General features: G+C 50.2%; 1 protein-coding gene across 1 annotated transcript in view; it reads right to left on the reverse strand.

The window, feature by feature from the left end:
• Window positions 1-5,358: 5,358 nt before the first annotated feature.
• The window catches only part of Marco (macrophage receptor with collagenous structure), a 38,580-nt gene continuing 21,318 nt past the window's right edge, over window positions 5,359-22,620 (reverse strand). The window contains exons 7-17 of the mRNA XM_046456861.1: window positions 21,272-21,316; window positions 20,864-20,971; window positions 17,465-17,563; window positions 17,322-17,357; window positions 16,808-16,906; window positions 16,654-16,716; window positions 9,155-9,199; window positions 7,753-7,860; window positions 7,167-7,211; window positions 6,749-6,925; window positions 5,359-5,628 (exon numbers count right to left, since the gene is read on the reverse strand). Of these exons, the coding sequence (XP_046312817.1) occupies window positions 5,498-5,628; window positions 6,749-6,925; window positions 7,167-7,211; window positions 7,753-7,860; window positions 9,155-9,199; window positions 16,654-16,716; window positions 16,808-16,906; window positions 17,322-17,357; window positions 17,465-17,563; window positions 20,864-20,971; window positions 21,272-21,316 (956 nt within the window). The 3' untranslated portion in view covers window positions 5,359-5,497. The remainder of the gene's footprint in view (window positions 5,629-6,748; window positions 6,926-7,166; window positions 7,212-7,752; window positions 7,861-9,154; window positions 9,200-16,653; window positions 16,717-16,807; window positions 16,907-17,321; window positions 17,358-17,464; window positions 17,564-20,863; window positions 20,972-21,271; window positions 21,317-22,620) is intronic.

Genomic DNA, 22,620 nt, shown 5'->3' on the forward strand with positions numbered 1-22,620 from the left:
ACTGTAGCTGGGTGGGTAGTGTGCGAGGGTAATTCAGTGACTGGGAGGCTGAGGCAAAAGGCTCATATGTTTGAGGCCAGCCTCAGCAACTCAGCAAGACCCTGTCCCCATTTTTTTTTAAAGGACTGGGGATATAGCTTTGCGGTAAAGTGCCCCTGAGTTCAACCCTCGGTACCCCTCCCCCACCAAAAAAAATGGTGATTGCAATCATCTAGGCCACTGACAGTGTGACTTAGGCCATAGTGGAGCCTAAGTCAAGTGACTTTACTGTCCAGGTGACAGAGCTGTTGAATGCAGCAGCAGGACTCCAGCCCAGGCATCTGGTTCCAGAACTTTCTTAGCCATGCCTCTAGGGCCAGGGCCAGGGACACACCCTCTGAGTTTGCCCTGCTGGACAGAAGAACCATAGACGGCATCCCATAGAGGGTCCTTTGAGGGTTCTGCTGTCTCTGTCCTTTCCAGCCAGTGTGCTCACACTGTCATCTGTCCTGCAGGCCAGAGTCAAAGCAGTGTCATTCAGAGGTCACGCCCAACTTCTCACAGCCCGAGTCCTGCTCTGCAGTGGCTGAAGTTGGCATTTTGCTGATTTTTATCCGGTTCCTCTGCAGCCCCACAGACCCAGGGAGCTGATACCACGACTGCTACATTGGCCCCTAAACATCTGAAACTTCCTGGGGACTTGTCCAGGACCCACTGCACAGGTGCCTGGCGACAGCTTCTCTCCTTCCTCTCTTAACCAGACAGACCCAATTGGTCCAGTGCAGCTACAAGTTCAGTCCCAGCTGTGCTCCTTACCAGCTGTGTGTCACTGATGGAGTTAATTTTATCAGCTGGTTACTGCTGTATAACAAGTTGCCTCCAAACTTAGTGGCTTAAAGCTGCAACTACAAGCAATTCCCCGTGAGTTTAAGGGTTGGTGGGACAGCAAGTTCTGCAGTGAGCTGGCCGTGGCTAATCGAGGCTGCGTTCCCTGGTGTCCCTGTGGTTAGCTGTGGGCTGGCTGACAGAGGAGGGCCTTGGTGGCTGCAGCTGAGCCTCTCTCCACCTTGAGGTCCAGACTTGGAGATGGGGCACTTCTGCCACTTTCTATGCCAAAGCAAGCCTTGAGACCAGTCCAGATCCAAGGTGTAGGGAAAAGGACCTTGTTACAGATGGCTGCAAATTCACATAGCAGTGGCCATTACTGTGGTCATCCTCAGTATGGAGGGATGTGACCCCAGGCTCCCTTTGTGGATGCCCAAATCTGCTGATGCTCAATCCCTTACAACAAATGGCATGGTCTTTGCCTAAAACATGCGCGCACCCTCCTGTGTACTTTAAATCATCTCTGGATGACTTATAATGCCTAACACAGTGTCAATCCTATGTAATAGTATTGTACCATTTAAGGAATAATGACAAGGGGAGAAACCCCTGTTCATTTTCAGTACAGATGTGATATTTTCCCCCCAATACGGTTAATCTGCAGTTGGTTAAATCTGTGGATGTGGAACCCAGGGACACGGAGGGCAGCCCATATCAGGGTGGCCCTGTGGAGCCAACGGCGACCACATCATGCACCCTCCCTGAAATGTCACTTGCTCCTTTGTTAGGTGGGAATAACATGATTGGCCTCGTGTGAGGCCCTAGTATTTCTGTGATATTTTAGGCGATGATTGGTCCAATGCAGCTACAAGAGAGGATGACCAAGTTCATTAAACTCACAGATCCTGGAGAGAGAAGTGCTGCACACTGTGAGGGGCCACTCAGGAGGATGCTCAACCCAGCAGGTGGGGAGCAGGGAGGAGCCAGGTCCCAGGAAGGTGCCTTCACTGCGGTCCAGGTGGGGCATGCAAGCAAAGGGCAGGAAGGATTTCACTGGTGCCCTCAAATGTGTCTGGGTCAAGGTCAGAGGAGGCAAGGAGGGGAACTTAAGGCAGGAGCCGACTTCTTCCCACTGCCCCTGGTGCCTGTGTGGGCTTGATGTGGGAATGTGGAGTCAGCAAAGAAACACGTTTTAAAATTTACCCTCTACGTAGTCAAACTTGGGCGCCCTGATGCTGTTTTGAAAGCTCACCTATAAAACTTAAAAGGCAGAGGAGAAAGCCAATCCTTCAGGCTGGGAATCTGTGAATGGGGACCTTGAGTCAGAAAACATGTAAAGAGAGTGGCACGTGGGACAAGGTCCACCGCCCAGCCGAGGAATGGCTCTGCAGCAGCCCTGGCTCAGAAGGGCTAAGTGCTCTGGTCAACGCCCATTCATTCTTTCATTTGCTCACTTGATCCTTCATGTGTTTAGGAAATCCATCCCCAAATATTTCTCAAGAGGCTGTTGTGTGCGACATTGCTTAAGAGAAAGGGGTGAACAAGGTGCTGGATGTAACAGGAAATGAAAACATTTCTGCCCGCTACAGGACTGGTTTGGGCTAGATGGTCAGGAGCACTTCCTCATGAGCCATGGTGAGAAGTCTGGCTCATACCTAAGGAAATGGGGATCCATGGAAGGCTTTAGAGAGGGCACCTTAGTCATTTTAAAGATCTCTTGTGCTTCTGTGTGGAGGACGATCGTGGAGGAAGGTGGTGGAAGGTGGAGGAGGGAGACTAGTTAGGAGATGTTCAGAGCACCCAGGCCATGGTGCCGTGTCCTGGGCCATCATGACGGCAGAGAAAGAAAGAACTGGGTATACTGGAGAGATATTTGGGACACAGACTTAGTAGAGCGTGGTGCTCGGCGTGGGATGAGGGTTGGAGTCGGGGAGGCATGGTGTCTGACACTCAGTTTCCATCTTGGGCATGGGGTGGAGGGAGACAGTCTCCAGGGTGGGGACCCGGAGGGGCCGACAGCGAGGCTGGCTCGAGCTGCCGCTCCTGAGGGACCCAGGTGGAGGTGCAGGGGAGGAGTTGGGTCTCAGAAGGTAGGACTGAAGGTAGGTGAGAAAGTCAGAGAGCGCACCAGCACACCTCGAAGAAGAGTAGCTGACACAAATGTTCTGGAAGGATCCGCGCTCCAGACATTTTCTTCTTGACACACACTATCCTGCTCCCTTGTTATAAACACAGTAAGAGTTTTCCTGTCCTAGGATTAAAACTGAAAAAGAATCCATGGGTTTTGTGAAAGGCACTGCAAGCTGTGGTCCCAACCTCTCCAAATGACTCTGGTGTCCTGCTATGTTCACTTCCCAATCTGTCCTAAGCCACATCAGTCTTTCTTCAGCACATTATTACTCACCCCATTCCTCCTGCCACAGGACCCTTGCGCATGCCAATTCCTTTGCCTGGGACCATCCCTCCTCCTTCGTCTAGCTAACATCAGCCTATCTTCCCGGACCTCCTCTAACCAAGTCCCCTTTCCAGTCATTTGTTTCCAATGGGCCATTGGTGTCTCCTTCCTAGCATTCATCACATTGGTTTGCATTTACTTGTAATTATTTGATTAATTTGGTTTCCTCACTATTCTGAAAGGTCCCTGTGACAGAGAACATGGCTACGATTAACCCTGAGTTTCTCCCAGAGCTGACCACAGCACACAGAGTGTCAGGCCTGGGGCTGCAAATGCTGAGTGTGGGTTGCGGGTTCCCTCCCCTGACAGCAAGACGTCCTCAGGAATGAGCCCCCCAGGGTGCAGTAAGGGCAGAATCAGGAGGCTGGTGTCCTTGTCAGGGTCAAAGGTCAAGATAGCATCCCTAGGAATGGAGGAAGGGGTTTTCCCAAGCAGGAACCAATCCCCCACTCCTGTCCATCATTCCTGGAGGAGGCAGATCCTGGGATAGAAAATGAGGATCACGGAGCTGGGCCTGAGCCTGCAGGAAGGACCCTCCCTCTATTCTGCCTCCTCACTCTCCCTTCCCACCATCCACTGGTGGGAGTGAGGGGCTCCCCCAATTCCCGGGCCCTTCTTGCTTGCTCAGCTCAGACTGCCCTCACTTAAACAGCCAGGATCAAGTCGGCCAGGCACGGCTTTTGATGAGCTAAATGCAAAAACTTGGGAGAGTATTTCTACTTTCAACTCTTTCTCTGGCTCTCTCTTCCTCAAGAGACTGAGGAAGTCAGCTCTGAGGTTCAGATGGTATAGATGCTGTTAGATCAGAACGTGTCTGCCCTTTCCTTCTCTTGAACAAAAGCTTCTTGGAACAGTTTTAAAGGGGAGGTGGGGGCTGATAAGCTGAATTAGCTGTACATTTGCAAAATATGCAGCGAGTCCAGGGACCCACAAAACAGCTTAAAATGTCTGTCTTCCTCTCTGACTTACCACTCCCTTGTCCCGTGTGTCCCCCAGAAGTGCACCATTATAGAGGCTTCTGCCATTATAGAGCTCATCAAGGGCCAAACTGTTCCTGTCCCCTGCCACTTTAGCAATGGTGCTAAAATCTAAAAGTGCCATTGAGTTCTGGGGGCTGGATGATGTCTCACACGGAAGAGCCCCAACATGTCCCTGCGGGGGATACTTTTCACCCTGTTCCTGGGTTGCTAAGTGATTGAGAGATGGAGTCATCTCTCTTCCCTTCCTGGTTTCTAACTTGGCTCTGCCATTTGCAATTGTCTTTGGGTAACATCCCCAACGCTCCAAGGCTGAGCTTCCTCACCAGTCAAGAGGTGATGGTGGCCTGGGGTTGTGGCTCAGTGGTGGAGTGTTCACCTAGCACGTGTGGGGCACAGGGTTCGATTCTCCGGGCCACATAAAAAAATAAAATAAACATGTAAAATTAAGGTATTGTGTCCCTGTACAACTAAAAAAAGAAAAAAAAAAGAGGGAATGGTGACTGTGCAGTCACGTGGCACATGCAGTTGGCTCTCCTAGATTCCACCTTCAAATACACTATTGACTCCCAGCAAAAGAGACGGAGAGGCCATGGAATTCCATATGCATCCCTGGGAAGACTGCTGCAGGGGAGGGGAGCCAGGCTCTCAGGGTGAGCTCCTTACCTACTTAGTTTAATTTAGTCATTTATTCAATAAATATTTCCCGAGTCCCTACTGGGGTTGATTAAACAGACCAAAGTCACTGCCTAGATGGAGCTCCCATCCTAATGAGAGCTCATCTCCTGGCTGAAAACCACAGTTCGAGTTGATCGTGCCACCGGGTGCCACCTGCCGGCCAGCCTCTTCATTTGCTGCCTGGCTAAAGACGGGGCAAGGGGGAGGGAGCTCTCGGAGATGTCCATGGCTGAAGGATGGTCGGGACCCATTGCGACAACAGGTGATCTTTTGCAAGGCACCCTCCATGCCTACCCTCCCCCTAGTGTAAAAGTTGAGGCCATCCCCGTGTGCACTGGCCTGTGATAATTCCAGGAAACGGGGTGCATGTTGAGCGGGCACACAACCATCTATCAGTGAGGGATGGATGGTACTACCTCTGGTGTTCACCCACAGCCCACGGCATTGCCAGGTCACCCCTGGAGCTTTATTGATGATCCCTCCCCAGCCAATCCCAGGGAACCATCCAAGTGCTTTCCTCCTTTCCACGTATGTGTGAGCCCAAAGACACCTTGGGGACAGAGCCGTGAGCTCAGGGCTCCCATCAGCTGCAGTCCACGCCCGCGTCCTCGCTGTGGTTGCAGTTGTGGGAGCCCCAGTTGCTCTTATTGCAGTTCCACAGGGTCCATTCTGAGCCTGTGCAGGCGACATCGTCCAGCCAGATCTTCCCAGTTCCTTGAGACAGAGGAAGCAAGGTGGAGAGGAGAGAGGGATTATGGTCAAAGCAGAGCTTCGTCTGGGGTAGATGGCCACCTCCTCCACATCAGGTCAGGCCCAACGTGTTCAGAGCTAGTCTGGTCTTTTGTACTGACTTTGATTCCTTTCTGTTCTCTATCTTCGATAGAACCCTCGCTCAGAGCTGTAATCCTTCATCCATTTGAAATCTCCCCCGAGGGTCCCCCAGCCTGCTACGGTCTCCACCTTTCCCAGAGCCTTTTAAACCACGCCATGTCAGAGGTCTGAAGCTTCCACAGCTCTGTCAAACCCTCTCACTTCTGATAAGATTGAAAACAGTTACATTACTTGATTACAGTCATTTACACACCAACGGGACTTTATATAGGTTAATCTATATGAGGAAAATGTGTATTTTAAAGGCATTTTATAGCCAACTGGATCCAGATTAGAAAGCAAGTGTACACTTTGGGGTAGGGTAAAGGCAGAGGGCTTTTGCGGGAGGTGACCAGTCTAGTGTCTGTGCTTAGTCAGCTCCTAGGAGCAAAGAAAGGGGCTCAGCCAGGGGACTTAATTTCTTTGCTGATGATTTCACCTCTGACTATAAAAAAATAAAAAAGACATAAGCTGAGCTGATGTCTAGCACCTCAAGACATCTTCCGTAAATTCATTAGTAAGTAGTTAGGCAAGCACGGAGCTACTCCCAGCCTTCTCAGGTATTCCTTAAAGATGCTCACAGCCAAGATCGCTGGGAATCTGGGTTCTGGACAGACACAGAGAATGTTTTCACCTAGCCTCCATTTTCTCCTTTGTTTGGAGAGTCAGTTCCTGAAAATACCCATGTGGCATTCTGATTCCAGGACCAGATGGACACTGACCCAACCAGGCCAATCTTAATCTTGTAAAGCCTTCACTGTCAGGGCTAGGAAAGAGAGGGCATCTTTCCCCGGGGGGGGGGGGGTGCCAAGTTGAAGGAGATAAGTCCAGAGCACTGAGCTTCTGCAGCTTGAGACAATACTCCTCTCCTAACCCAAGCCACACCGAGTCACCTGAAATCAAAGGTTGTCCACACACCACTGAGCACCCCCAGGAAGAGGCCCCTGCTGGATGATTCACTTACCGCCCCCAAAACTGCCGAGGGCCGTTCCCCTGGAGAAACCCAGCATGCGGCAGAAGACGGTGGCGTCAGAGTTGTCCCAGCCGTCATCACAAATTGTCCCCCAGACATCGTTATAGTAAACTTCAGCCCGACCACGATTGCTGCTGCCGACGATTCTGGCATGTGTGAAGGATGTGCCTGGGTGAGAAAACACGGGGGGAGAGGTGAAGAACCTCCCAGGGCCTGTGTCAACGCAGGCTTTCCCTGTCCATTTCTGGAAGTCCTCCAGCTATAGAAGAGCAATCCCCGGCTGACTGCTGTCAGGAGTCTGGGAAACTCCCCCCCACACACATACACACACACACACACACACACACACACACAATTTTCCAATATGGAACTGACTCCAAAGCATAAAGAAAATGGAAATATCGATTACCTTTTTGACCTTTTTCTCCCTTTTCTCCTTGCGGCCCAGAAGATCCTGTTGCGAGGAGAAAACCCACACAATTTGAAGGAACCACAGAGCCAGGATGCCCTTGCTCTCCTTTGCCGGGAGTGGACTGGAGGATCCAGGGACAAGAGGATGCGGGGAAGTGGGGGCCAGTTCTCTCCTCCAGCTTCACCTGTGACCTGGCATCGTGGGGACTGGGATGTGCCCTCGTACCAATGGTTGAGCAGGGAGAAATGGGCCTGAGCTATGGTAGGAAGGATGGCAGTTGGGTTGTGGAGGGATGTTTGACGGGTATGAGGCACGGGAGTGGGACAGGGGTTACTCCTGCACAGAACCATCCAGTTGGTCATGGATGCTGGGGAGGCCAAGGGCATGGCTGGGCGTGGCTGGAGCGCTCTTGGCAGGTGGGCTGTGTTGTGTCCCTGCCCTGTGCTCAGTGCCCAGGGCAACCCCAGCACATAATCCTGCCAATGGACTGAAGAAGCTTCCCCTGCTTGGGTTCTGAAAACCCGTATGCCCTGAAAGCAAGGCCAGTCTCCCAGGAACCCATGAATCACAAGACAAGCCTCACCTTTTTGTCCTGGGCTCCCCGTCAGGCCAGATGGTCCAGGTGGTCCAGGCCGTCCAGGTGGTCCTGCAAGACCTATCGACCCGGTTCTTCCCATTTCTCCCTTTATGCCTGAAGGGCCGAGAGGAGAGAGATCACCCTGTGGATGTCCTTCTCTGCTTCTCCAAGGTGGACCCAAGGATCTTGGTGTTTCATCCACGAGTTACTCTTAACCACCAGGTTCCCCTTAACCACCAGGTTCCCCGTGAATGGGCTCCTTGAACATTTAGCCAGTAGCTTAGTCCGGCTGGGGGCTGTTTAGGCTCCCTAATCCTAAATCAATGCTATTGAGAATACGCAGGTGGGAATGGCTGGCCAAGTTCCAGACATTCTGCAGTCCATTCTCAGCAGATGACATAATTTTATAGACATTCTAGTCATTTGGGGAGAATTTGCTAGAACATTCCTAGGCCAGTGTCTCCTTCAGTAAATTAACATAGTCATACAATATATTACTCACGAAGAAGAAAAGTTGCTCTGGAAATTTGTCTGAGAAATTTTGCTTCAGCATTTGTTATGGATTGGATATGGTTTGAGTGCATTCCCCAAGGATTCATGTGTGGGAACTGGGTCCTCAGGGTTAAGAAGACATGGGACCTTTGGGAGCTGGGGCCTAGTGAGGGGTCCTTAGGCCAACTGGGGATACTGCCCCAGACTTTTTTTTCCTGTCTGGAGATATGATCTCTCCATCCCATGTGTACTCTCACCCTTATGATACCATTCGTCATGAGGCCTTCACCAGGGCCAGCAAAATGCCCTTGAACCTCCAGATCTGTGAACTCAACAAACCTCTTTTCTTTATAAAACTGGCCTGGCTCAGGTATTTCATTATAGTAATAAAATGGACTAAACAGCACTCACTAAGGCCAGGCTGTTGAGAAGACTAGAAATACTGCATGGTAAGTGCTGAGCTCAGTAACCAACTATAAGCAAGTGCTCAGTATGTAAGGTCGATACTGACAGCCTAGAAGATGCAGCAGGGGGAGGACAGTGAGGTTTCAGGAGCTGAGAAAAAAGACCAAAGCAGGGGATGTGGAAGCCCCCAACCGTGAGTAGGAGACGGAGGTTGCCCAGCTCCATGGGGGCTACACAGGCTGGAGCCAGCACCTGCAACAGCAGCTCACGAGCCACCCTTTGCCACCCTCAGCCCCTTCGCCCCCAGCCCCGACAGTGGATTCTGACTTGCTGCCCTTTCCAGGTTTTTCAAGAGAAGAATCAGGGCTTCGATGGCAGAACCTTAGAGTCTCAGCCTCAACTTTGAGGGAAGGTCACAGCTATGCTTTCAAAGTCAGTAAGACTCAACTTGCAAGCACGCAGGACTCACCAGTCATGATTCTGAGAAATTAAAACAAAGCCAGCCCTTTACCTGGGATTCCTGATTCTCCTTTTGTCCCTTTCTGTCCTTGAATTCCTAAGATCAAAACAAAGAAGATAATAAAACTTCGATATTAGACACTTTTAATCTTAGACACTCTCTACCTTTTGTCTGATTAATGCAGATGGAAAGATACATTGGTTCTCCACGATTGTTGAAAACCTCTTCAGCAGAACATAAAAGAAGACAGGCTGCCGATAAATGGAGTTGGGGGTGTTTGGCGTATAAATAGCAGGGTGCTGGATTAGCAGACCCCAGACTCACCGGCCGGCCTTCCCTGTCCACCAGCACCCTCACTTGGTGTCTCCTCCAATCCCCTTCCTACTACATTTTATGGAGAGATATTTATTGAAGAGAATTGAGAGAAGATTTGGAAATAAAGTTATCTTCATTTCCAGAAGGCTGTGGAGGGAACTTAGTGACCACCCAGAGATTGGGGGTGTCCTCACCCCTAGTAGATGCTCCCTAAGTACTTATTGGTTTATTCCTGGTGGCCTCCAGAATGGGTAAAGATTCATGTGGCTAAAGGTTTTTATGTTCAGAAAAAGGAAAAAATAATAAACACATGGTTGGTGATGGTTCTATTTGTGGTTAATGTGAGAGGTTCCTCCCTCCTTCCTTCCTTCCTCCCATCTTTCTTTACTTTTCTACCTCCTTCTTTCCCATTCATCCCTTTATTCAATTAACTTTGCAAAAGACCCACTGTCTCCTGCTGGGACCACTTTGTGGATCACAATTGACTCACTTAGCAATATCGTGGACTCTCCATTTTCAGGGCAAACATTGACTTATTTTGGAGCGCTAGGACTCCCCAGGACAGTTGCACCAACTTGAGGAAATGCAAGTTCATTACCAAGCAGCTGTCCCAGGAGAGTAACAAGGGGACACCAACAGCTATTCACAAGCATCTGTGCTCATGCCGTGCCCTGGACCGGCTTCCCACCCAAGACACGGCCCTCATCACAGAGTGCCCTTCTGATGAGCACCAGAGCCCCCAGGGAGCTCAGTCACCCTCTTTGCAGTTTCTGGGGGACCTTCTTACCTGCCCTGCTCCTGTTGCCAACTTACTACCTGAATTTCCTGAGCACTGTGGTGTGTGCTGGTCAGCCTGTAGGCCTCTTGAGAACTGCTTCTAGGGATGAGCCAGAGAAATCTTGGTTCCCAGCAGCATCTCAGAAGACGCCCAAGAGGCCTGGTGCTGCCTGAGGAGGGGCATTTAGAGCCAGGAGCAGCAGAAATCCCTGGCAGGTTCCCAGAGGGCAGCCACTCCACCCCTCAGGCTAGGGATGGGAACAGAACTGAGGCAGAGAGAGGTTCTGGGTGCCTTTGAGGTCAGTCGCTGGCAGACAGGCCCTAGCTGTCCTGACCCAGTGGTCATGCAGCCTGGTTGAGTCCGTCTCTGCCCTCTCCTGGCTCTGTGACCTTGAACCGGATGACCCTGCTTGGAGTCTGTTTCTTCTCTCATTCTCCCCATTGCCCCGTGAAGCCGTTGTGAAGCCCCAAGTGGAGTCATGTTTGCTAAGGGCGGAGGTGAATGTCAGGCCAGTGCTAAAGAAATGGTGTCACGAGGACCCCACAGACCCTGTACACGTCTGTCTTCCCTCCAGGAGCCAAGTGTCTCTGTGTCTGGCACTGCGGTGGAGGCTCTGAATAGGCACAGGGAAATCTTTGCTGTTGACCTCAAAGTACTGAGCTGAGGCCACCTGAAGAGGTGGCCAATATCTCTATTTTGCTTACTTACCTCTGAATAGCATAGTTCTTGACCAGGGGGTCATTAAATAGGAAAATGGTCCACATCTCAACTCTGGCATGTTCTGTCCCCATCCTGGAGGGCACCATATTGCAGCAGTCTCTACCTCAAAGAGCCTGTCACTAGAAGCAAGTCTCGGGGACCCTGGAGTACTGTAACCTCCCCTATTGTCTGCACTCAAAGACGTACACCTCTCCAGCTGTCCTTTAAAACACTGTACAACAAACGACCTCTTGAAGCCGGGAGCCACAGAGGCCCATCTGATGACCCCCTACTCTGTTCCCCACAATCTTCCTTCCCAGTCCTTGACCTCCAGGGGGCTCAGCATTAGCTGCTGACTGCATTGTACCAGGCACGGTGCCAGGGGCTTTACCCATGCCACCCCCTTCCATCTTTCACCTACCCCACATGGTAGTGTTATTTCCTTTCCTTACAGAGGAGGAAACTGACATTCAGAGATGCCAAGTGATTTATCCAACAGGACTTCATGGTGAAGTCCCGCTGCATGGCCTCCCATTGTACCCTGCCCTTGCCTTTGCTCCACCAGCACGCCACCTTCACCCCTTGCTGAAGTTTCACTCAGGCTGTCCTTTGGTCCCTGAGATACCTCCAGATTCCTTTGGGCCATCCCTTTCCCCTAAGAGAGGTGAAGTAGCCTAGAGTGTGCATCAGAATCACCTGGATGGGACTTGTTGAAAAACAACATAATACACCACCCTGAGTGGCTGAGTCAGTGGCACTGAGCTGAGGATCTGAGAATCTGCATTTCTTAAGCTCCCAGGGCATGCTGATGCTGCTGGTCCAGGGACCACACTTTGAGTAGCACTGCCCTAAGCAAATCTTACTCATTCTTTCTTTTTAAGTTTTTGATGGACACAATATATTTATTTTTATGTGGTACTGAGCTTCAAACCCAGTACCTCACATATGCTAGGCTAGTGCTCTACCACTGAGCTACAACCCCAGTCCCTCAATCTCATTCATTCTGTAGGGACCAGTTCATAGCCTACCTCTTCAGAGCAGCCTTCCTATCCCTGTAGGATATGCCATCCCCACCCGATCCTGGGCTCTCATGGGTACCACAGTTCACAAGACAAGAGTTTGGTCCTTGATTACATGCCTTCTGAGATGCGTTTAATGAGTGTCAATTTAGTCTTCAAAGCTCTTCCTTCAAGGGGAAGAAATCAGAATTTTGTTTTGTGTGATTTCTCTCTGGGCCTTGCTGGCTAAGTAGATGTTGGTAGACTGACTAAATGATCACGGGACAGTAATCACTTCACTATCCACCAACACAGTGTCCGTACTAGATTGGCTACGACACATAGGTGCAAGGAATGGTTGAGCTGAAAAGTAGATCTAGAACTGCATGCTCTGAAATCACAGATACCAGCTCTTCCTTTTCAACCACAGAATGGGTATAAACCCCAGCAAACTGGAAATCACACACTTATAAAGCTGAGAAGCCCAAAGGTTTATTTGCAAAGTATTTTTAGGGAAATGATCCCCCCATCTCTAGAGAATGGTTAGAGCATGCATATTCCCTTTGCTTAGTGTTCCACAGATGCTCTGATGGAAGTCAGCTTCTCTCTGCTCTGAGGGGAAATAGCTATTCCACACTCAGAGTGCTGTCCAGCTGGTGGGGACCGCTACACTCTATACTAATCCTATGCCACCAAAGAAGATACCGATGCCCAGTGAGATCAAGTCCTGGCCCACAGTTACCCAGCTAGTCAGGGGCAAGCCCAAGTGGAAGGTCAGGCCTCCTGATTCTGAGTTAAATGTAGAAGTGCCCAATACATTAAGAAATTTCCTTAAATACCATCTTGACTTACAGTCTGTGTGCAGCCTGACAACGTTAGGATTAATCTAATACGTGAAAAATTGAGCTGTGTGTTAAGAAGTGATATGTTGGACAGGTGACCTACAACTTGGATGTGTGTAGACTTCTCAGATGTCTCTAAGAAACATAGAGGAAAATTAGGAGGACTTTTTAAGTGACTATTTAGTAATCTGACTTGGTCAAATTTAATAAGTTCTTGAACTACCTGAGTATTCAGTTATGAGGAATGGAATAAACTGAGAAATATGTTCAGGATATAGGGCTTAATTGTTATGGATTATCTTTGTTGCTTATCTTTATGGTAAAACATCTTAACATGCCGATGAGAAAACAGATTTCAAGTTATTTGCACTTTGGCTTTGCCTCAATGTGAAAATGGAAGGTCCTAGAAGATTCTCATTGTTATGTGTTGGACATAAATCCATTGAGATGAAAAATTTCTGATTGGGTTGGTGTTTTGGAGCTTAAATGATTTGACTTCTTCTAAAGTCACTTCATAGAAGGGAGATGGCAGAAAGAGTCATGTCATGACTTCAAGTCAAAACTGAGTCCTGCTTTGTTTCCAAACTAGACTTTTCAAAGTCGCTCAGGGATGTAGAGCTAAAGTTCAGTTATTATTATTTTTTTTGCAATCTTTTGAAAGAGAAAAATCTGGAAAACTTAAGTTGGGGGTTTGGATGGGAGTCTGTTACTGTCAGGTGAAGGAAATTAACATTAGAGAAAATTCCGCTGGAAATAATGTCTTACTTAATAAAATATGGAGTTTATCTTCCCAGCAGAAAAAATGGAATTTCCTGTTTTTTTCTTTAATCAGACAGAGATGAGGTACAAATAAGTGGGAACATTCCACCTTCCCAAGCTGAGTGTGGAATGGAATAAACTGAGAAATATGTTCAGGATATAGGGCTTAAATGTTATTATGGATTATCTTTATTGCTTATCTTTATGGTAAAACATCTTAACATGCTGACGAGAAAATAGATCTCAAGTTATTTGCACTTTGGCTTTGCCTCAATATGAAAATGAAATGTCCTAGAAGATTCTAATTGTTATGTGTTGGACATAAATCCATTGAGATGCAGATGAGAAAATAGGTAGGAAAGAGGTCTGGCGACTGAGCCAGGATTTACCTATCATAGGATGAAATGTTCAGGAAGAGCTCAAGGCTCTTCTGTTCAACAAATTAGAATAACGGTGTGCCATTTGACACAACAAAATCTAGAAAAGCACAATTTTGTAATCAGATTTTAGGATTAACTCCGAGAGTCAATGCATGCTAATCATGAGCCCTTGAGCAAAGGCCTTACCCTCTTTGAGCCTTTGCTTCCTTGGCTGCAAAGTAGGAAGGCTAACACTCAAGTGTGCGGATTAGATGAACTAAGATCGTAGGAGTCAAGTTCTGCACACAGTGCCTGGCCCAGAGGCACTGTTCATAATAAATGGAGCTCTTATTAGTCATAATTAATGCACAATAATGAAATCTAGCTGTCACCTAGGTCAAACCAACACACTCTAATTTATCTGTTTTCATCCAAAATACCTAGATATTCTCTTGAGAGATTAATGATCTTATTTACAAAATGGGAAATACATCAGTTTGAAAACCTGGCTTGATGCATCAGAATGGGACAATCACCATGGTAACTTTCGTTTGGGGAATACCAGCATCCTGACATTGACAAGTGTACATTGTCTTTCATGTTGGGAAGATCTGACTCCCCCTCCCCTCCACTCCTCCTTCTCCTGCTTCAGAAATCAGCACATCTAATCTCTCCAGAAATTCAGTAGCCTTGGACTCAGACATGATATACAGACCAGATATTCCTCTCTTGGAATTCCCCTCTGAGAGGTCCACAGAGATGATCTGTCCCTTGATCAAGGCCACCTTTCTGATTTTATATATATGGTCATTATCATGTGTTCTAAATTGAAAACGAAATTCATCGTGTTTACCTGAGCAGTCAGAATTAGGGGGTGACCCTTAGAGTTTGGCTGGCTGATATTTATCACTAGGGATGATTAGTGACGAACCCATAGATACTCAACAGACACACAAGGACTTGATCCTCAGACTGTGGCATCTTACGTTAACGTTGGCATGGGTGAACCATGTAGGGCCCTAGAGCTTTAGGTCTCCTCTTAAGATTGGGAAAAGCTACTACTGCTTTTGTTCTGATCCTTTCTGAACTAGGATGAAGGGGGAAGGTGACATTGTCAGAGTCTCCTGATGGAAACTGTTGGAGAGGAAGACCGCAGGATGGAGTGGCGTGGATAAGACCACAAGCTTCCAATCAGCACAGCCTAGATTCCAACCATGGGTGCCCATCTTAACTGGCTGCTTGCCTTTGAGCAATTTACCATAAAACATCACTAAATAGAGTGCTTAGTTGGTAGGGTGTTCATGGAAATGCTCAATATCATGGGCCACTCTTACCGTACACACGGTCCCAGGATGCAGCATTCAGGGTGGGATTCCCTGCTTCAGACAGTGGGAGACCCAGACATGGGGTCTCGGGGTGAGCACAGTGCCTCAGTGAGTAAAGTCATGTTGTTGCTCAATATTCTGGCTTAGCCAAGAGCTCTGGGTCTGGCCATGGATCAGGAGCAGAGAGTGACCACTACTTTAATGGAGGGAGGAAAACCAGTCTTCCTCAGGAAGCCACACAGAAAACCTAGGGAAAGAGCGCTTCAGGCCCCAAGTCAGATGGACCCAAAGAGAGGGGACCAGAGAAGGTGGAACTGTAAGATCAGAAAGGACAGTCAAGAAGTGAGGGACATCTGACAGAGGGAGATTTTCTCAAGGTGAGAACTTGTTAGTGGCCTTCTGGTGGCATCTACATGGGATACCACCTGGCAGGGCCCTGTCCACACCAACACACAGTCCATGAAGGAGATAATGGCTCTGAGGCTGGATGGAGTAGAAGGACAGAGAACGTGTCCTTGTCATGGCTCCCAATAACCTTCAGGAAAAACTCCAAAGATCAAAGGCCCAGAGTCCAAGGCTTCCCATGTAGCAGTGATGAATGCGGGGGGGTGAATGAGTGAATCGCCTACTCCATCAACTAGGACTGTGAAGGGCCAGCCGGAAATGGGTCAGAAGCACAGCCTGGGCGAGTCACCAGCTTGCCTCACATAGCACACACCTTCTACGCCATCCGCCATCCACAGAACATCCAGCAGACACACGGCCCCTTCTGTCCACCCTGCACCCCCACAGCACCCTCTGCCTGCACCTTGCTTTCCAAATGGCATGCAACAGTTCTCCACGCCAGAGCGCACCTGAAGTCTGTTTTTTGCACCACCTTGTGTATCTGGGGACATCTTGAGTGGCCACCACCCAACACAGTGGCCTGGACTTTCTAGGCTAAGTGGACACAATGCAGGAACCTAAACCTAAAGATTGGACAACATGAGTACAGTGGTTTACAAAGTAGACCACACTGGTACAGGGCCTATGGCCAAGACTAAATTGGCATGAATACCCTTCCATGACAGTACATAACCTTGACCAAAGTTGGCATGAGGTTACGGAAGGCCAGCATGCTCCAGCATCCCCGGGAGAACATGCCAATAAGGGTGTCTTGATCCTCCTGCCCGAATTCAGTGAACCTTGCTGAAGTTCAGCAGGCAGGAGTGGACACTGTGTGGGATGCCCCCCAGGGCAAGGCGCCCTCCCTCTTTGGGAGGCTGGAGTCTGGTCATGACATTCAAGGCCCTCTGGGAACTCTGGGCAGAGGAAGAATAGCCCAGGGACCTTGAGCGCCAGGGGTTCTGACCCCCTAAATCAGGGATCCCCAGGGGTCAGGGCTCAGATGACCCTCTGTCTCTTTCCATGGAGGACTCTTCCAGCAGTGTCCCCACTGACACCCAGAAACCCCCCACCTCCCCACCCCATCTTACCTGTGTCTCCCTTGCTTCCTTTCATACCCTGGTCTCCTGGTCTCCCGGGACTCCCCTGTGGTCCTAGACAACACACCCCACAGAGAACATGAGGGCTGGGCTGGGTGTGTGCCTGGACACCCCCCCATGCCCACCGTGGGCTGCACGACCTCACCTGTTACTCCAGGTGAGCCAGTTCTGCCAGGTTCACCTTTGGGACCCGATGGTCCCGCTGCACCGGGATGGCCTGGAACACCTTGCGGTCCAAGTTCTCCTGGAAGTTAAGTGGTGACCACAAGTCTGGGGGTGGTTGGCAGAGGGTCTGGCTGCCCCCACCCCTCATGCCTGAGTTCTCGGCAGTGGGACATGCAACTCCTAACCCCTGAGAGCTCCCTCTGCAGCTCTAACCATCTGGGGCCAGCGAGTGCCTTTTTCCATTCACTGTCGTGGAGTCTGGGACTTGTGGATGTGCTAGGGACTCCGAGATCCAGCACATGCCCTGTGTGGCAGAGTGGGGTGAAGCTCTAGCCCTTCGCTGGCTCCTCTATTCCTCATAGGAAGAGCTTGGTGTTGAGAACCCCCAGGTCCCCGGGGGTTCACAGTCTGGCCCTCGACGGGACTCGGCCCAGGTGCCAACGCAGCCAGCTGACTGCCCCAGCTCCAGGCGGTCCACACGCCACAGTCCTCACCTTTATCACCCTTGTCTCCAAGAGGGCCAGGTGGACCTAAAACAAAGAAAGACTTTCAGGAATTGTCTCCCTTTGGCTCAGCCTGCTGAGGAAAAGGGGAATATACACCTACAGGTCAGTGGCCCTGACCACACGCCTCTTACCTTGTGGGCCTGAGCTCCCAGAGTCACCTTTACTCCCCGGGGGCCCAGGGGGTCCCATGAGCCCTGTATCTCCTTTCATGCCCATGTCTCCTTTGCTTCCTGGAAAGAAAAGGGTCAAGGTCAGGCATGATGAAGCCAGCCAGGAGGTCCAATTCAGATACTGCCACCCCACACAAATTCCAAACTCAAAACCCCTTGACCTCCTACTTGGTGATCAGAGATAGAAAACATGACTGCACACCACCTTTCCCCAGAGGCAAGACACACACTCATGAAGGGCTGGAAAGTTACCTGGCATGGCCAGTGGTGGGCAGAGGGCCCTGCAGCCAGCTCTCAGGACTTGAATCAGAGCCCTGGTTCCCCAGGGGAGGACACAGCCCAGGCTTAACCAGCAGTTTTGCATTTGGGGAATTATTTTTTAAACCCTCTCAAACTGCAACCTGAATGTTCTAGAAAGCAGATCCCAAATGCTGAGAATCACAACTCTGGGGCATTGTTGATGGAGAGAAAGAACATTGCCCCAGCTTCTATTCCCGCCAGCACACCAGACACAGGCTTTCCTGGTACTCAAGATTCCAAATTTTCCACTTGCTATCAGCATTCGGGGCTCATCCACCCTGTCCTCTCCTGAGTCCTCCATCGCTCCCTCCTCCTTTCCTGGAAGTGCCTGGTGCATATCAATCAAGGTTGGCTCCTCACAGGAGCAGGTCTCTGTGACTGCTTCCCAAAGTGCCTTTTGGTTGGGAAGAGAGCCACGCAGCCCTCCCTGGCCACACCACACAGGGCCACTGGGTGGCTAGTGTTTATTAAGTTGCTGACATTCCCTTGTCAGCAAGTGGGATGTCCAGCTTCACGCCCCTGGGACAGAGTGGGATGAAGGTCTAAGGAAGACAATATCACCCCAAAACAATCTTTTAGGATCTCAAATAGACACTTGGGAGGAGATTTTGTTTTAAAAAAAACTCTGTTTTATCATTTTGGTAAGATGGCTCTGGAGAGGTCTCAAGGAGGATTCCAACCTTCCCTCCAGTGAATTAAGATCAGGGACACCATTGCTACCAAGAGAAGAGAAAGAGCCGGCCTTGCTGGGCCTGGGTTTGGAGTGAAATTAGTGCAAGTCTTGGAATTTAAATTCTTTGAGATAGTTGGACACTTAGAAGAATGCTTGATGCTTGATGGGAGATAAGTCCATCATAAAGGACGTGGCACATGGACACAGAGACACAGCTAGTGAGGAGGAAAGCATCCAGGGCACTGTCACACAGCATGGGGATGAGTGGTGTAAATCAGAAAAGCTAGAAAAAAGGAATTTTAATGTTCTCATCCCCAAGAAAGGATAAACATTTGAGAAGATGGGTAACCTAAACACCCTGAATTGTACCCAGATATCATACTGTACCCCATAAACATGCACATATTTGTCAATTAAAAATGAATTAATTAATGTAAAAAGAAACTTGGTTTCAGTTGAGATCTTTCATAGCAGCCTAAGGTGCAAACAGCAGAGAAGGCAGTTCTTGACCATTCATGGTGAATGGAGAAGGGTCCAATGGCACCTATTAGAGGGGACTGGGATTATTTCCATGTGGGGAATTTGTTGGTGCCTATTGATCTGGACCACGTCCATCAGGTTAGAGTATTCTGCTGCCTGTATGTAATTCTCCAATATGGTGTGGACCAACAGCTGTGTTGCAATGACTTCAAAATTCACCCAGGCGACGGTTCTGATCTACTGGGGTGAAGAAGGGAGGTGAAACCTCAGTGTCACTAGGGGCTAGTCTCACTAGGTGGACTGCGCAGGCGCTGAGAAAGCAAAAGCTAGCGATCTGGAGAGAGGGATTCAGGGTAAGCAGGAGGGGGCAGAGGGCGGCTTCCTGAGGACTGAGGTCGCTGTTTCCTCTCCGAACCCACTGCCACGATTTCAGGCCTGGGTCTGGGTGGGGGTTCCCAGGGAAACCAGGTGGATCAGACAAGGGCGAGCGGGCAAAGGCCTGGCTGTCACCCCTCTGGCGATGTTCTGGAGCCACCCTAGATTCTCTGAGGTTCCCTTTCCCATCTGCAAAGAGAAGCGTGCAGCAACGCTCCGAGCCCACGTGGGTCCCATAGGAAGGAGTGAGCAGCCCTTCCTCCCTCCCCAGTGGGGGGCTGCCTGCTAGACCTGTGAGAGCCCAGTTCATCAGAGTCAGCCCCTTACCTCTGCATAATTAATTGGTTCTCCTGAAACTTTGGCTCATTGGTCCTCATTCTTCTGCTGGTCACCCCCGAGAGCCAAATCTATGTTCTCCCCTTCCACTGCTTTTCAAACATTTGAAGATGGCTAACAGGGTTTTCTTTTTGAAGTCAAGCTTTTTTTTTTTTTTTTTTAAATAAAGTCAATCATTGCTATCTGCCAGGTACAGTGTTACCTATCTTATATGTATTATATTCTTTTTTTAGTTAATCCTTACTTAAGGTCAGTATTATCCTCCTTTGTTAGGTAACTTGAGGCTCAAAGAGGTTAAGCCATTTGCCCAAGATCACACAGCTAGTGACCATATCAGAAACTAGATCTGTCTGATCTTGGAACGGAAGCCCCTCCCTTTCTGTTACTGGATAACTGCTTCTACTACTAATTTATTATTATTTATTTAGTGCCTACCATGTGGCAGACAGCTTGAAAACATGATCTCTAGCCCTTATAACTGCTCTGAAAGGTGTGTATAATTTAATTGTTATTTTAATTGAATGATCATCATTCTCTGAAATGAGGAAATTGGATGTCAGAAGGGTTAAGGAAGGTGCCTAGCAGAGCAGGGATGGAAACCAAGCCTGCCCGGCTCCCCCACAGCACCCAGAGACCCCTGACAGGGCTGTAGGAGGCCAGAGATGAGGAGCATGAAGGTTTTCTGTCAAGTCCAGAGCCCTGGAGCAGCACTTCTCCAACTGTGGTCCCAGACCTTCAAGGTCAGAATCACCTGGGGGCATTTAAATGAGGCTCTTGGGCCCAACTTGCACTTAGAGCAAGTACCTGAGTGCTTCCCACACGTGGCCGTGCCTGAGAATCCCTGCTCTGGAGACAGTACCTGCTGTCGATGGGGGTTGCTGGCCACTTGTGTCCCCTCTCCTGGAATCAAATCCTGTGCCCTCACCGCCAGTCTGCCCTTTTCTCAAGTCCCCTCCCAGGCCCACCTCTCGACGTCCTCCCTGAGCTCCCAGCCTGGCTCTGCCACCCACGCTGGGTGTACCTGGACTGGCCGAGTCCTCCCTCTCCCATGGTACCCTGTCTTTTCTCCCCAGTGTGCAGGGGCGCCTATAGGCAGAGGCCTCCCCAGGGGGCAGTGAGTAGATGGAGTGTCACTGAACTTGGGCCCTAGCTCCCTCTGGCCCCCCATGAGCATCAACACCCCAGCGTGCCCTTACCTGGGAGGCCCAGGTCTCCTTTGTCCCCCTTAGCGCCGGTGTCCCCCTTGGGGCCCATGACACCCTCGCTGCCTTGGCTGCCCTTCTGTCCTTGGGGTCCTGGGGACCCTGCAAAAGAAGGGTCGGTGAGGTGGGCTCAGAGTGTCCTCCTAGGGATGGGCTCCTGGTGAAAGAAGCAGGGAGCATTTGGAGGAAAGGGGAAAGGGGTCCCCAGAGACAGCTGTGGGGTACATTAGCTCAGGTCCTGGGTGGTCTTGATGCGGTGTATCAAGACTGAAAGGATAGGACTGTGGGGAAGGCATTAACCCTCTGGGGTCCTGGTGGCCCTCCGGAGAGAGGACTTTGGGGGCAACTGCCTCAGGACTCAGGCACTGATCCCTGATCCCATGCAGGGGAAGCTCGAGTTACCAGTGGCTCCTTGCTCCCCAGGCTCGCCCTTGGGTCCTTGGAGGCCTGTGGAGAGGGAGGGAGAGCTCAAGGTCAGTCAGTGCCCTCAGGGATCTTCAGTCAGCTGACATTCTGCTGCCCCTGAGGTGGGCAGGGCGCCCAGCAAGAGACCCCCCAACCACACACACACACACACACACACACACACACACAAATGCATGAATGTATATGGCCGAGTCCTGGGAGGGTCTGGAAAATATCTGCTCTCTTCCCAAAGGCTGGACAGTGCCTGGGCGTGTGTCTCAAATGGCGGCGGAAGAAAAGCTATAGAGGAAGGCAAGTTTATTGGAGTTGTAGCTCCAACACCCAGCAAGCTGGATGACTGTGGAAAAACCATTTAAGTAGTCTGCACCTCAATTTATTCATCTGTAAAATGGGGCTGCTAATGACTGGGTTCTTAGTAGGTGTGTAGTTAGTGCTCCAGTGCTCGGGATGACAGTGGAATTGAGAAATGATGGTCCCTTCCTGCGTGGTCCAGAGATCCTAGGTCAGCATGTGGGGTGTTAGGTGTTCCTGGAGGAGGGAGGGTGGGAGCTCTGTGCCGGGAGGGGCAGGGGCAGGACCGTGAGGATGGGTTGGAAATCGAGGGATCCAGGAGGGAGATTGAGAAAGGAAGAGAGTGAGGGCAGAGACTAGGTGGGGAGGGAGAGGCCCTGAGCAAGTAGCTGATTCTCCTCCTCTCCCTGGGGGGAGCAGCAGCACCTGTGGGAAGACACAGGCGACCTTGGGCTCCCACTCTCCCTGGCACCACTAAAGTTACTTCTTTAAGCTGTTTTACGCAGGGGGTTCCCTGGAGGAATGGGGCCAGAGAAGGGTTGCCTGGTTTTATTAAGATCACAGAAGCTGGGTGCAGTGGCGCACGCCTGTGATCCCATCGACTCAGGAGGCCCAGGCAGGAGGATTGCAAGTTCGAGGCAAGTCTCAGCAACTTAGCAAGACCCTGTCTCAAAATAAAAAGTAAGACGGTTGGTGGGGATGGGGGGGTGTGAGGTAGAGCACACCCTGTTGTTGACCTCCGTAGGGGGAGCTCTGTAACCCAACCCATGTCCTTCTCCCATTTGTCCTCTCTGGGAGGGGAGAGGAGGCCAGAAACTTTCCTCCCTATTGTTTAAACCCCATTAGGGACTTAGAATAATAGTTCTGTGGCTCCCAGGTATTCAATTCCTTCCACAAGTCAGTCCCTCTGAGCTTCCTTAGGGCCTGCTGGGTTTTCTTTCTGCCTCAGTGGCCTGGAGGCTTGCAGACCTTTGATTTATTGACTTCCCTCTTCCGCCTCTGCTCTCTGCTGGGAAAGGTCTTACTGACTTTGC

Source organism: Marmota monax, unplaced genomic scaffold (genome assembly GCF_021218885.2).
Source record: "Marmota monax isolate L192 unplaced genomic scaffold, Marmota_monax_Labrador192_F-V1.1 WCK01_AAM20220418_F8-fsc00121, whole genome shotgun sequence".
NCBI classification, from domain to species: domain Eukaryota; kingdom Metazoa; phylum Chordata; class Mammalia; order Rodentia; family Sciuridae; genus Marmota; species Marmota monax.